Source organism: Gallinula chloropus, assembly GCF_964237585.1.
Source record: "Gallinula chloropus genome assembly, chromosome: 12".
NCBI lineage: Eukaryota > Metazoa > Chordata > Aves > Gruiformes > Rallidae > Gallinula > Gallinula chloropus.
Window position 1 is genome coordinate 12,736,882 of NC_140097.1, and position 15,607 is coordinate 12,752,488.

General features: G+C 44.1%; 1 protein-coding gene across 1 annotated transcript in view; it reads right to left on the minus strand.

Annotated features, from left to right (window-relative positions):
- Nucleotides 1-9,945, minus strand: part of EEFSEC (eukaryotic elongation factor, selenocysteine-tRNA specific) — a gene marked incomplete at its 5' end in the record, with an annotated part of 120,546 nt that extends 110,601 nt beyond the window's left edge. The window contains one exon of the mRNA XM_084269498.1: nt 9,660-9,945. Within this exon, the coding sequence (XP_084125624.1) occupies nt 9,660-9,945 (286 nt within the window). The remainder of the gene's footprint in view (nt 1-9,659) is intronic.
- Nucleotides 9,946-15,607: the final 5,662 nt, after the last annotated feature.

Here is a 15,607-nt window from a genome sequence, read left to right on the forward strand (position 1 = left end):
ATGACCAGCATTCCCATGCTGTGCAGTACTTCAAGATGCTGAACACCTCCCATAAACACCAAACACTGAAGTGTGAGTTAACAGTGACACTTGCTGATCGGTCCTGAGCCCTTTGCTGGGGGAGACACAAACACAGCACTATTTCACAGTTGCACTAGGTTAGGAGCTTAGCCTTGAAACAAATCATTCCCAGAAACCTGCCTCACCCCACACTTAACCGCTTTTCCTTCTCTCCCATTCCAACAGATAACCCAATCCCAGGCTGAGTGGTACGGGTCAGCCAAGGGTGGGGGACAGCCAGACCCCAGGGACAACTGAGGCACGTCACTACTACATACATACTCCAAGCCACGCTTTAAATCATTCCACGTATTAGAATGTCAGCATGGATAACCACTGCCAGAACCCGACACAGAATCCCCCAAAGTCAACCACAGGTTCAGGTAATCATGACCTCCCTTTTTACAACATAAATGCATAATTTCCGCACCAGCCTTTGATGAGGGGACCACAGACTTAAAAAGAGGAAACAATTACAGTCATTAGAATTTCACCCAAGCATGAGATTTAATCTCAGGCCATGGTCTTGCCAATGGCTGTGGGGGTCTCAATGGAGACAGAATTGCTCTGTGGGAGAAAAAAAATGCCTCGATGATGACATTAGTCAGCAAGAGAGACTGAGCTTTGTCTTCCATCCAACAGCAGAGTCAAATACAAGGAAACCATTTTCCCTCCCCCTCTTCTGATCCTAAAAAAGAAAGCTACAATAATTTTGTTTCTTTCTCCCAAACGCAGTTTTCACATGCTTTGGAAACTTTCTGCTCCAAAGCAACACTGCGGGAAGGGAAGTCTTTAATACAAGAAAAGTAGATTTAAGCATGAACAAACATCTATGACAAAAGACAGTTCCTCTTGCCTAAGCTGTTTGATATAACTGAACAGTTCTATCAACAATTCTCAAACATTTCTTTAGCTTTTCCTTACCCAACAGGCTCTCTAAGACTGTTTTAAGTTGTACATATACAGAAACTCTCTCTAAAACATGCTCAGCAGCTCTATGATACCCTGAATGGACATAAAAGACAGGTGAAACTTTGCCAAACAAATAAAGGCAAAATTCCATAACTGAAAAGGTTGCCTAAGACCTGAGAGCACCAGCTAACTTCCCATGCCAAACACCTGTTGCATCCCAAATAAGACACAAAGGAAAACTTTTGCACAGAATACAAGAAGGTGCTATGTCAGACAGGATTACATTGGCTTTTCTGGCACTGCAGGAAAAGCAGATCTACCGTGGATGTAACAGCCTGCACAACCCTTTTATGGCATGAAGCAAAACAACAACAACAAAAAAAAGAGATAAAGTTTTTAAACATAAAACACAAGCCCAAATGAATCATCTCTTCTCTGGAACCTGGAATCTTACTCAGGTCAACTTTTTCCAAAATCTCAAAATTCAAACTTTGATTTTTATTCCCCTTTACCATCCTTTACTCCCACAATGCTCCCAAATATAATTTATTAATTTTTGTTCAAGCTATGCTCTCTGTTATATTTCTTCTTCCACTATTCACCAACATTCAATATATATATTTGTCTGGTCACAACCTCCCCTAGCACTGGTAATGCTGATAATTACAATCTAAGGTAGAATTAATCAGCTTAAGTTTGAAACAGAGATGGTAATTCAAATTGGAAGTCAACACTAACCATTTCATGTTCACTTGAAGAGATAAGATAGTCTGTGCAAGAACATTTTGGTAGAATAACTGATAAGGAGATGAGAAATAAGAATTATTGGTATTTACTTAGCCCACAATGCTTTTTGGAAGCAAAAAGTTTAAAGGAAGCACTTCAGAATGGCTATTTAATCTGAATTTTACAGAGAGCACAGAGAATATTTCCTTACAGAACGCGTGGTATCTGTGCTATCACAGCTATCATACGAGCTGCTCCAGCCTTTCTTTGCTGGAGCTCTCACTCAGTTCTGCTCCGTTACAAGCAGTGACCCGCAGAACACAACATGTTCAAGAAGCCAGCTGGACACGACCACCACAGAATGTCTGCCCTTGCTCTTCAGCTTGCCAGGCCAACTTCAGGGTTCCCAGACAGAAAACTGCTAGCTGCCACAGAGAAACAACGTTTTATTCCTCTTAACAGACTTAACAGTGACAGTGTGGGGTTTGGTTTGGTTTGCTCGCTTAGAAGCTCTGTCGTGTGTCTGCTTTACAATTATAACCCAGATTTTTCCAGCTGCATTTTGTTTTTCCAGGGGTTTTGATAAACAGTACTCTACAACAGTCATCCAAGAACATACTTTATGACTTCTAGTACAAACAAAAAACACCCAGAGAAATCTCTTAAGGGAGCCAAGTCCCTGGCTCCATCAAGCTGAACTAGCTATTAAGTGGGTTCTGTACATAAGCAATGCATCATTCAACTTAGATCCAGCATCTACTAATTGAAGATAGCTTCTAAATCAAGCCATAGAACAAGTACAGTAGAAACTTATTCATCCAGTTTGTTGATTAATAGACCACTGAATTGCTAAACTGGACCATTTAGGAAGCAAACATACACATCAGTAAAACCCCTACTTTGAAATACGTGCTTTAAATTTGACAAGGGTAATTTTAATTATAAACATGCTTCATATTTTATAGTAAGCTATTCTGATTTTTATGCAGATATTTAAATATTGGCTAATGTAGGGAAGTCTTACAAAAATACCTAGAAATGGATTAATAAAGCTTAACCACTCTCCCAAACAGCTTACAAATTAATTACAAGCAAGGAGAAACACGAAGCAAAAGCAAAATGTAAGGGCACATGGTTATTTGATGAATGCTTGAACACAGTGTGATGGAACAAAGAAATTCTGTTTTTAAATCAATAGAAAGAGTGATCAAACAGACTCAGTGAGCACCATTACAGCACTTGGTTATTATGTCTTCCTGAGCAGCTGTCAAGCTTGTGTCAAATAACGAAGTGGGAATTAGCACAATGTTGTTGTATACAAGCAAGTATGCACACACACAACCCCTCAAAAACTTTGTAGAAAAACTATCCCATACTAGACAGACAACTTAGCAGTCACAAGGTTCAATAAAGCAACTCCTGTTTACAAACTACTTTTAAGATTGAGAATTCAATTATAAGTTACATATTCAGAAACAAGATACACATTTTAATTTTTTTAAACTAAGCTTGGGAAATGGTACATTTCTGGCAGGAGTCTAACAAAAAAAAGAAAATGGGATTATTCACTGAGACTTTTAGATCAGAAGACAATGGCTTTCTTGCTCCTTGTAAACTTTTCAACCCGTAAGGAAAGGAAGACTTTCTGGTTTGGTCTCTAATGTTACTTAAGAGTTGATGTATAGCTTAGGAGCTTGTGAGCCTCTTGTAACTTTAATAGGGAAATCAGCTTCAAGTTAAAAAAAAAAAGATAGAAGAGAGCATGGAATAGAAATCACAGGAGCTAAGTAGCCCAGTCCCATCATCACTCAAAAGACATTAGTGCACAGAAGTGCAGAGTGATACACAATACATGGGAGGTGGAACCAATAAAGACAGGATACAGATAAACATCCCACCTGAAAAATCTCTATTTTGAAGTCCTCTGGTACATACACAGAAACCCAAGTTTCATTCTACTCAATCTTACACAACAAACCCTACACAGGCCAAAAGTGGACCAAAGTAGGTTTAGCACACCTGCCTTGCTTCTGCCCAGTTAGTAAACTACAAGGGGAAACAGGGAAAGAACTAACACAACTGTGTGCCCTGAATCCCACGGATCCCACAGCATCAGTGGCTTCACGGGTTAAACTAGATAAATAACAAGAAAAAACACCCCGACAACCCTTTTAACGGGGAAGGAGGGTCATGCTGCTCACACCCAGCTCCGCAGGGCGCCGGTCGTTCCACCTCACCTGCGGTACTGGCACCTCACACGGCACCCCACAGGTTTTTATCGCAGCGGGGATGGAAAGCGCTACCCGAGCGGGAGGCGGAAGACGACAAGCAGAGGGTCATTTCCTTGGGAATGGGAAAAACCCACGCGGCAGCTGTGTTCCAAATCCCCTCCCTGCCTCTGTCCCCGCTCGAAGCGGGGTCCGTCCGTGCGCGCCGCCCCCCGCACGGCGAGCGAACACTGCCCTCTGGTGCCCCGCGGCGCCCGGCCGGGCCGGAGCGCGGTGCCTCCACACCAGCGTCCTTTCCCAGCTCCGCGACTGAAATCAGCGGCTTGCGCCTTAAAACGCCAATAGAAACACTCCGGCCCGGCAGATGACTTTGTTTGGGTTAAAAGGATACACTGTTTCGATGCCGGGATAAATGTTTTCCTTCGCAGAAACAAAGTTTCTTCCCGGGCATCGGAACACGAGCCCACGGGGCAGCTCCCAAGCACCACAGGCACCGCCAGCCCCACACACCTTAACAGGGTGCAGAGAACTCCCACGTTCGTGTTTGTCGAACTCTTGGCCCACAGGTAACTCCACGCCATCAGTCACCATACAAAGGCATTCATGTTCAGGGGGCTTTATGTGGAAGATTTTTTTTTTACCAGAATAAGATTATATATATAATTCTTTTTTTAACCAGAGTAAGTTTGATTACTACATTATTCCCACTTCAAGCTGGCAGCCAAAGCCCTCAAGACTCTCCAGTGACTTCTCTCTGACCCAAAGTCCGGTACCCGCTTCACAGCACATGGCACTCTTCCCTCCAGAGGGGAGCAGGTTTCCCTTCAACTCAAGGGCAAGAGGCTTCCCCATAAACTTAAGTCATCCACATATAAACTCTACAACTATAGAGCTCCACTTGTTCACTCACCTGGAAAAAACAAGAGCTCTCATATCTTCACAACGATGTCAACAAACTAAAGCTCACACCACCAGCAGTGTATTCTCATGACAGTAATGCAAAGGTAACCCTGAGTTTACAAATCCTCTTAAAAGCTTACAACAAACTCAGCAAAACAACTAATCAGTGATAAAAACACTTCTTTTTGTGCACTATGCAATCTGCATCTGACCACGTAGCAAGACCACGTTTCCCTTGATCTCCCAAGACTGTTTTCATTGTACTCATTTGCATCAGCAAGACATGCTTTCGCTATGCTCATTTCCCCCTCCCCAAGCTCTTGTGCAAGTTCAAAAGTCCTGGCCCCTCCAATGTATCAGGTATGAATTAATACCCTTCCTTAACAGAACACAGCAGCAAAGTGGAAACAGACACTTGGAAGGGACTTTGCTTTGAAAAGAACTGTGGGGACAAATGGTGACAATGAAGCTCTAGTTATAAAGTAAAAAGGTCAAGGGTTCAGACAGGCATGAGGATTACAAAACTACAAGTTTGTCAGAATCCACCCTCCCTTCCCTGAGTTTAGACAACCAGGGTCAAGCAGTAGTTTTCCAATTAAAGCCCAGTAAGGCTACTCCATCCTTTGAACTTCATAAGGGGAGAAAAAAAAGAGATAACTTTTTTTCAGAAGTTCTTTTGAGGACCCATCTCAAACCCAAACAGATAAAGGGCATCTGACAACAGCTCACCCAAAGCAAACCCCACGGCATCCCTTCACCACGTGCAGGAGGGGGAAGTCAGGGTGAGGTAATCATGTTCTTCTGTATTAGTGTGCTGACCCTTTGTAGGGCATGAAATTAACCATCAGCAAGTAAAAAATCTGCTACTGGTTAAACTACTTTGCTACGCAAAGTGGTCTTAAAATGAAATATGGGGATTGAATTTCTTCTGGCAGATTAACTCACATAACCCCTCTGCAGGCATCCCTTACTGCTGAACTCATTTGACTATTCCAGACTCTACTGCACACTCAGGTCTGCAACAAGCAAATGTAAAAACAACTCTTATTTTACTCTGATCACGTTAACATCAGCTCTTTGGATAATCAGAGAGCTGGAATTTAATGAAAGAGCAGAAGCTTTAAAATCCCCACATAGGACTGTGACAAACTACCCTGTCTCAGTGTGAAAATCTAACAAAACCCCACCTCTACAGCACAGAAGAAAGCAGTCGTGATAACACTATTGCGTTTCGTGCTCATTCCTCCAGTGAGGAAAGCAGGTGTACAGCTGGTGTGGGTGCTTCTCACCGCTTGTAACAAACTAAAGAATTGGCCCTTAAATTCAGTTACACAGGTTTGTTCTCTCTGCTTAGCAAGTCAACTAGGAATGGCTGTAAATACAACATGTGTGCTGCACAGACAAGATTATAATAGAGCACAGAAAAAGTCTTGAAATTACTGTAAAGCAGTCCAAGCTGTACAGCTATCCACAATAACTTAATACCTCCCTGCCACAGAGGACACACAGGAGCCTGTCTTTGAAGAATAAGCCAGCATGGTTTAAATACAAGTGAAAGCCATGATGCAGTAAGTCAAGTACCCATCATTTATTCCATTCCAACCTTGACTATCACCTTCCAGCTAAAACTTTAGGAAAGCATCCTAGGTGGAAAGCACTGTCTGCAGCATTTCCAATTCCAAGCATGCAGGTAAAAAACCCAAACTTTTGATTTAACATTTGATATGTTTTGCTTTCAAGGACAAGTTTGCAAGAAAAATGCAGCCACCCAGAATGAAATATGACTTCCATTTTCCATTCCATTTGGTTACTGCTCAAATATTCTGCATTCATTTAATCCTAAGGTTTTGTTTCTAAATAAGCATCTTGTGAGTGACTGTGAGAAGTACTTGCAAGGTCAAGTACTGTCACAGCATGACAAAAACACAGTACTGGATTCGCTCATGAAAAAATCCACTTCAAGAATTAGATACAGAAATATGTTAAAGAATGGTAAATAGGATCATTTAATCTGTGAGCAGATTTATCACAGCTTTGTACAGCAAAGGAATAAACCCTTAGAGCACTCAGGAAGCAGAGAAAAGATAATGGGGAAGACAGAATTGGAGTAGGCAGCAGCCTGGGACACCAGTGATGGAAATGGCACCTGGGAAAAGAAGAACTGAGGTTTTAAAATAAAAGCCAACAAATGGTACCAACCACGGTACCATCTTCCCTGGTGCAGCCAGTAGCTCCTCAGAAGGAGCCCATGAGCTAATCACTGCATGGGAGACACGACTGAATAATGCTGGTGCATTATCACTCGAGAGGGAGCCAGGGAGTTTACACTACCTTCAATGAACAGCAAGTTTAAACCTGTAGCTTCTCTTGCAAAGGCTGCATGCACATGACTAACGTATCAGGGATGCTTCAGGGTCCTTGGCTGTCTTTCCACCCTCTGACTTCTCACATCCAGCTACTTTTCCCACAGCCTTCCCACCTCCAGTTTTTCTGCAGATTAACTCACATCTACAGCTATCCCAGGAGTTAGTTTCTGAAGAGCAGTATTTTAAAGACTTGTGGGAAATGTGAGGTGCAGAACAAACACAGGCAGAGAAAGTACTTTGCACTTACATTTTGATTAAAAACAGCGTATATGAAATCTGCAGCAACAGAGAGACCACAGATTCCATCAAAAAGAATAGAAAAAAGCAGCACTCCTGGCTGCAAAGAAAACAACTGGACTAGTGAACCCCAAACACATGCTTAGGAAGTCGATGAAAACAGTCTAATTTTTGGAAGTATCATTATCTGGGAGGCCTGGCATTTCCCAAAGAGCTGGAACAGTTGTCAATACTGAAATACTGACACTTAAATACTGAAGGATGTATCCTGTTTCAGAAGATATGCTATACTTCAGTTTGAGTTTCACCAAAACACAGTAAAACTGTAAATACCCAAACAGTCCCACAGACAGAGGTCAGGTTTTATCATCAAGGTTTCACCTTTTAAACCTGGTAGTAAAAAAAAAAAAAGGAAAGCATCCACTCTCAATATACACGTTTTATCAAGCAGAAAACTGACACTGACTCTTTATGTATTAACACAATACTGCATTTGCTCCACAACTCTTCCTTAATGCACAGACTTGCAGTAAGTCACGCCAATCAAATGTTTTCACTAAGATACATAATCAGATATAACTGGAACTAAGTGAGTTTGATGTGCTTATGTGTCTGAATTGCCACCTGTAAAGAACCATTTTTGCTGGGAAGAAAACTCCTTCTTACCACCTAGTCCCCTGTCCACATCTTTTCTTCTCCCCAGCAATAAGGGGAACTGAATAACTTATTCAACCAACGTGGACAGCTGTGACTAAATGCTTTGAAGTTCTTCACAACAAAGAAATGAAGCAACAAGGTGTCTATGTATTAAATAATCCACTCAGGTAAGTGTTAAAGTGATAAAAAAGCTGGTTTTCCAAGTTTTCCCATGTCTCCTTCATTAAGTTTACCCCATATGAGCTGTTTCTGACAGAAATGAATGTTTAGCTACAACTGACTCTTCAGTACATCCATGGAAAGTTACTGTTTGCCACAGTAAACTTTGTTCTTTAGAAACTAGTCAGGTGCTTACAATTACTTCAGAGTCACAGCTGACTGTAACCTGCAGAAGAGGACTAAAAGACCACAGGTTTCTGGAATTCAGTACACAGACCCTACTCCCTTGCACCTGCAGAGCACTTCACTGCTGGTGAAACTGAGAAATAAGTAAAAGGTTATTAACCTATCTAAAAGGAATACCAGCAATACAGCACAGTTACTGCTAACACCAGTTACAAGTAATATATCTGTTCAAAAGGAGGTTAATTCATACATCAGGAAACAACTGTGGCTGAACCTCAGTCTAGGTGAGAAGAAACGCTTATCACCTTGCAGAACTACCACCTGACATTAGAGACACTAGCAGAGGGAACGCCCAGGGACTGAATTTTCAGAGGTCGCTGTATTTGTAGTTCATCAGCCTGCAAATCACTCTGAACAGCTTGCAGCTGCAGCCACCCCTGCTCAAGCACCAACCACCTCACAGCTCTTTCTGCAAGAGATGGAGGGGGGCATGTTATTCCTCATAGAACAAGGTGAACTTACTTACAGTGAGCTCTAACACAAATCAGATTACCCTTCCAATATCACCCCTAAAGGGGAAAACTAGCAGAATTCACACCGCTCTTCCTTAACACGATTATCATGTTGGAACTCCCCAGTCTCTCCCAAGACAAGTTGGGTACAAACACGTCCAGCAAGTACACCACAGCTCTCAAACTCGGGGAATATCAAACTCCAGCAGCTTCACAAGTGAAAGTAGAAATCAATGTTGACCTTTAATATCACGAGCAAGGGCTGCACGCTCAATAAAGAAAGCTTTTTTCTAAGCAAGCCTAAGAAAACCGCACGGGCCTCACTGTCCAAAGAGCAGCCAAGGAACTCGCGTTACCAACCGCTGCTCAGCGAGTACCGGTCTTTTATTTAAGGGACGGGAGCGAAGACGTGTAACAGGGGCACCAGGCCCGGGAAAGACCCGGCACCCACGCCGCCTTCCAGCCGGGGGCACGGCCGGGCGGCCAGAGCAGCGGAGCCCGCCTGCCCGCAGCGCAGCTCCCAGCGCGGACAGCCGTAGGCGGCCGGGCACAGCCCCGCTCGCCTTACCGCGGGGAGCCGGCACCTCGCCGAGGGCTGGGGGGACCCGAGGCACCGCGACGAGTCCCGTCACGGCGCGGCAGCTCCCCGGCAGGGCCCCCTCCGCCGCCGGGGCGGGCAGGGGCGGCCACCCCGTTCCCCCCCCACCTCCTCTTACCGCCGATGATGGTGCGGATGAGGGAGGCGTGCCCCGGGCAGTCGACCAGCGTGAACTGCAGCTCGCCGGGCCCCGGGCCCAGCTGCGGCGGCAGGGAGGTGCGCAGGCAGGAGAAGCCCAGGTCCAGCGTGATGCCCCGCGCCCGGCTCTGCGGCGCCCGGTCGAAGGCGGCGGTGGAGCCGGTGGTGCTCAGCGCCCGCGCCAGCGCCGTCTTCCCGCTATCGATGTGGCCCAGGACGCCCACATTCACGTTGAGGACACGGGGCTCCGCGGACCCGGCGGCCATGACGGCGCTGCACCCGGCAGGTCCGTCCCAACAGCGCTCCTGCGGCAACGCGGGCCCCGTCGCCGCCGTTCCGCGCGCCGCGGCCTCGGCCGGCGGAAAGCCCGGCCCGGCACCGTCAGGGTCACCGTCAGGATGGACGCCGGGGCCGGGAGTGACACCGCTCCCCTGCACGCAGAGAGGCTCCACGGCCACGACACCAAGTGCGCTAAGGCACGCCCGGAGAGCGGCACGCACCCCGAAGGGCGGCCCGGACAGGGAAAGAGGGGTGTCCCCGCGCCGCGGAGCAGCAGCCCGGCCCAGCACCCCCGCACAGGTTTGCCCCAGTATCTGAGGCTGCCCCTTGAGGAGCGGCAATTAAAGCGGGTTCCAGCCATGGCCACACACCTGCAGCCGGTGCCTCCTGCCCAGGTGCTGCTCGGGGCCAGGCTGAATTGCGGGAGGAGGAGGGGGCAGGGCCGATGGCTGCGGAGAGCCCCGGGGGGGGGGTGTTACTGTAACCGTCCCTGGGCATCACGCTTTGCCCTCGTCTTGCCCTCGCTAATTAGCCGCTGTGGGGCTGCTCAGCCCTGGCAGCCACAGCACACCTCCATCCCCCCTGCGAGGATAGCCCCGCCCTGCTGCTGCTGCTGCTGCTGAGATTTGATTCCACTCACAGGGACATCGCCAATTCACGTGGAAGAGCAGGTCAAGATTTGGACCACTCTCTCCCCTTACAGTTAATCGCCAATTCCTGGGTTTGCATAATTAATTTTCCTGTAAAAGTGTATTTATGTTGGGTAGGATGCCTCTGTAAAAAGCCCACAGTGATGTACAGCCTTCCTGCAAGCCAACTAAAAACAAAACTCCAGAGCCCAACAGGTGGATTGGCCTTGGAGAGGCCGAGGGCAGGAGCACGTTTCACAAGTGTAAGTCACTTGGCTTCACCACCAGCCCAGGTGGCACACAGGGCCAAGGGCGTTACACCATAAAGCTTAACACATGTGCTCTGCACTTTTAAGTGACTACCAAGTAGCTAAGTACCACTTGAAATGATAACACACTGTTTACTCACCACCCATGGGTGCCCACAAGCAGACCAGACTTGTGCTATATTCTATGGATGTTTTTCTTATAGAGCAGTGTTGTTGCTTTTTTCCCTCCTCCCCCTATGCAGTAATATATATTGCTAATAGTATTTAGCATTCAAACCTGAATAACTGAGGAATGAGATGTAAGATGACTTGTGTAGATTCAGGCATGGAGGCTGGTGGCCCTGCCTGTGGCAGGGGGTTGGAACTCTGTGAGCCTTGGAGTCCCTTCCAACCCAGACCATTCTATGACTCACCTAAGGTTACTGTCACCACCATGGATTTAGTTTTTAGGCTTTGACTCCAAATTCCAGGGGGTTTCTTACGAAAAAAAAGTTGCTTCATATAACAACAGTTATAATATGAAAGAGTTTGCAGAGCTTTAAAGCTGGGTACAAATTACCCCTTCTTCCCAAACATGCAGAAGTCAGAGTGACAGAATCAATGAATCAGTGATGGGAGGGGGAAAAACCCAAACAAAAAAACCACTCAGTGGTATTTGAGAGACAACTGGCTCCCTAAAGGAAGTAATGAACTCATGAGGAGTACTGCCAATGCACCAAACTAGCCTGGTTAATCAGCTTCTTGAGCAGAATAGCTCAGCTTGATGGGAGCTCTGTCATGGGAGCCAAATTAAGCATATAATGTCACTTTTCAGACAAAGTTCCCAGGCTTTGAATAGTTTCCTGTTAAATCATAAGGCTCATGTACACTTCATTGCCCTGAACGTCTCAATCTGTTATATCAATGCATACTTGCAAAGTGAAGGGAAAGTGCACATCTATTCCCATAAGGAAAGGCCCTATGCAGTTATAATCCACACAGAAATCCCTGTATCACATTACCGACCACTCACATTATTTTAGCATTAATTACTAGATGAGTTCAGAAAGAAGATGTGAGACAAGGTCTGATTCCCAACCAGAAGAAGCGTTATCCAGAAGCCCTCCCAAAGCATTTGAAAGCTTGCAATTTTCAACAAGCTTTGACAAAAGTCTAGAGGTCTAAAAGTTCCTACAACTCTTGAGAAAACTGGCACTGAGGTAGAGGAGGTGCCCATGTCAGCAGCCCACAGCTTAAGAGGCTACAGCAAGAGCTCAGGTGTGATCCATTGTGCTTGGGCTACCAGTTTACCAATGAAACAAAGAGCTGCATTTTGCTCAGACAGTAACTAGAGGGATACCAGATAGAACTCATGGGACCAAAAATAGAATTCTTTTTGGCAGGGAGAAGTAAGGAAGAGAAATAAAAATCCATAGGAAAATGGACTTAATTCCACTGCTCACACAAAAATAGAGGCATTTCTTTTATAACTTTATACTCATGAGTGACCTGCAAGGAGGAGGGGTACCAGCTAGAAATGTGGGTTTGTTCTTAGTTGTCTTCCTTTAGATACAGAAAAAGACTTGCAGCTCTCTAGAGAGGGAAGGCAGTTGTCCTTGTGCAGTGGGAAGGAAAAAAATCCAACACAGAGGTAAATTTGCTGTAATGCCTACAGTTTTGTTGTTACCACTCAGAACATACTCGTCTCCAGGATATTAGAGTGCATAGATCTGGCTTTGCAACATATCACTTAAAGCCACAGCTGTTTGCAAGATCAGTGTGCACATGGCATCTGTGAAATGAATACACTTACATCACCGATATCAAGGAGGAGAAATTTAATAGAGATATAGAAGTGCTTTTATTCAGTGCTTAGAGAGATCCATTCTGTTAGCTTACCAAGTTTTAGAATCAATTACAGATTTGGAAGTTAAGAATGGTATTGGTAAGATTCAGTCACTCCTACTGCTGTGGTGAAGAGTAGAAAAAACCCTTCTGCTTCTTTTTGCAGGAAATAAAACAGAACACAACACACATGCACACACATCTTGATATTAGTGAGATGGAGAGGGGAACTTGGCAAAATTTAAAACCCTCAATTTCTCCAGATTGTTCTGTGTCCCTCATGAAGCAGTTTATAGGATTGAGCTGTTTTCCTTGTTTTCTCCCTAATATGCTATTCTCCTTCCCAGTTGTTATCTCCTATACTGAATTTCTTCTTAAAAAGTGTTCCCTTTAATTGCTAAAGTTTATGGACTCATGGGAGAAAGGGCAGGAAGTCAGACGTTTGGGATAGGGTAAAAATGTAAAGGTCATTCACACACTCACACACACATACTCTCTCTCTCTCCAAAAATAATACACTATTTGACAGTTTCAGGATTCAGCATGTCCCACTGAAATTTGAAAGCTTATGTGAAACTAGGCCACGTCCTGTAACCTCAAACATTTAGTCTAGGAAAACAGCTCTCAAGTCTCCAGCTCCCACATCGGGTATCGCATGACGTCTGTGCCAAATAGGAGACCTCAGACAGGGGGGCAAAAGAAACGTTGGTAAAATGAGTTGATTAAACCTGGGGAATAACAGTTCAGACTGTTAGTGACAGGTGTTATTTTTTCTGGTTAGTAAAATATTAAATTATACTCAAAGCCTCTATAACATGAGATGGACAGACCAGTCGAACAACCTACTTGTGTTCCATCCAGTGGCATGGGTGAAGGAGAAAGATGACTCATGCTTTGCCACACATTTTCTTACCCCCCCCCCCCCCCCCAATGTGGTAGCTATTCAAAAAAATCACGAAGAATATGTTAAGGTTGAGGTTCAGTATTTCCCTATACTGCTGATGCATCATAACACATCAGATATCAATTATAAAAGACCATTTAAACTACTTGAGTTCAATTCTAAACTTTCCAGTAGTTCCACTTGTAGTCTGCTCTTCCTGGGGAATAAACAACTAATTCTGTGTGGTCTAAAGGATTATTGTTTATTTTCTCCTCACCCAAACATACTCTTCTCTGCCTCCTTAATTGCAGTTTCAGTACAATGGTCAAAGAACATATGGAATGAGTAAAACAATCAATAGATGATGTGCCAAACCACTCATAGCTTATGGATGATTGTAAACGCTGTTATTAACTTGAGCAAATTGATTGGGTTTTGGGGTTTTTTAAATACTGAAATATCATCTTCTACTGCAAATACAAACCCAAACCAGTTTCATAACAATATCTGCAGGTCAGCAGTAAAATTGTACCTTTATCATGGCAGTGGATTTTACTTACCAATGGTCACTAGCAGACTGAAGTTTTGAGCTCTGCTCCAATTCATATTGCTGTAGAAAAACAATTACAACTTCTTTTTGCTACTCACTTTTATCAGGAAAATCTCTAATTGAATTAAAGAACCTTACGTTGCATATTGGATTTTTAAATACATGGAACATTTCTATTCTCCTTCTAAGTCATAATGAAAATTAACAGCAATTGTCTATTCCTGTCATCCAGGAATTCCACTGCTCACACAAAAATATAGGCAGTGTATATCATGCCTATACACTGATTTTCACTAAGAAGGAATAAGAAAATATTATTAAATAGTCTTTGAAATGCCATAATCTCAAAAATAGGACTGCAACATCAAAGATCACATGGAGCATATGGTCAGACTTTAACAAAAGACTATGTATTTCACCCATTGCTAGCCCTTCTTAAAAAGAGGGCCATGCCTGGCCCAGACCTCTTATTAACAGCATCATGCCTTCAGAGCTCGTAGAAGACTTGCTAATTATTCTTCCAGAACTGGCAGAAACTTGAACTCTGACCAGACTTACCCACAAGACTTGCGGCAGTTTAATGCACTAGAGAAATCAAAGTTGTATATTTGCTCTTTTACAAAGAAAAGAGCCTTGAGTTCAGTACGTATTAGGCATTTATACTCTGTGACTAATATGACCCTGAGAGGATGTATAGAATCCAATAGTAGACATGCTTTCTTAATTATTTAAAGGATAGCTTATATTGGTTAGATTCAAAAATTCTTAGCTAAACAGTTGTATAACAGGATATGCTTACAAAGGTGTTGAACTACATATGTGTGCAATTACGTTGTAATTACAATTTTAAACTAGATTATGTAAATATAAACTGACAGAACAATTAACAGAAAAAGAAAGCAATGAAGAGTGGAGTCTTTCCTCTGCTAAATGACACTTATAACAAAACTAATGGAAGCTCTTAAACAAAAAAGGGAATGAATAGCATATATATATTGTCCACTGGGCTTCTGCAAATTGAACCATAACCCCCATCCTTTCTAAAAGCCACTCTCCACGCTCGCACCATCCCAGGGCTGCTTTTGCAATTCTCCCTGGCAGCACACGGGAGATGGCACATCCTTTTGCACAGAGAGCAGTTCTGCATCACACCATGCCAATCCATTGGCCTTGAATGGTGCAGCCGTAGTTTTATAATCGAACACAGAAAACACTGTTATTCATGGGAAGAGTCACCTCTTCTCTTTTCTATCTCTTTTTTTTTTTTTTTTTTTTTTTTTTTTGTGTGTGTGTGAAAGGTCCCAATATCTCGAAACTATCCCAGTATCTCCCCCTATGGTGATGCCTCACCTAGAGTACTGTGTTCAGCTTTGGGCTCCTCACTACAAGAAAGATATTGAGTTCCTGGAGTGTGTCCAGAGAAGGGCAGCCAGGCTGGGGATGGGGCTGGAGAGCAACTATTACAGGGGGTGGCTGAGGGAGCTGGGGTGTTTA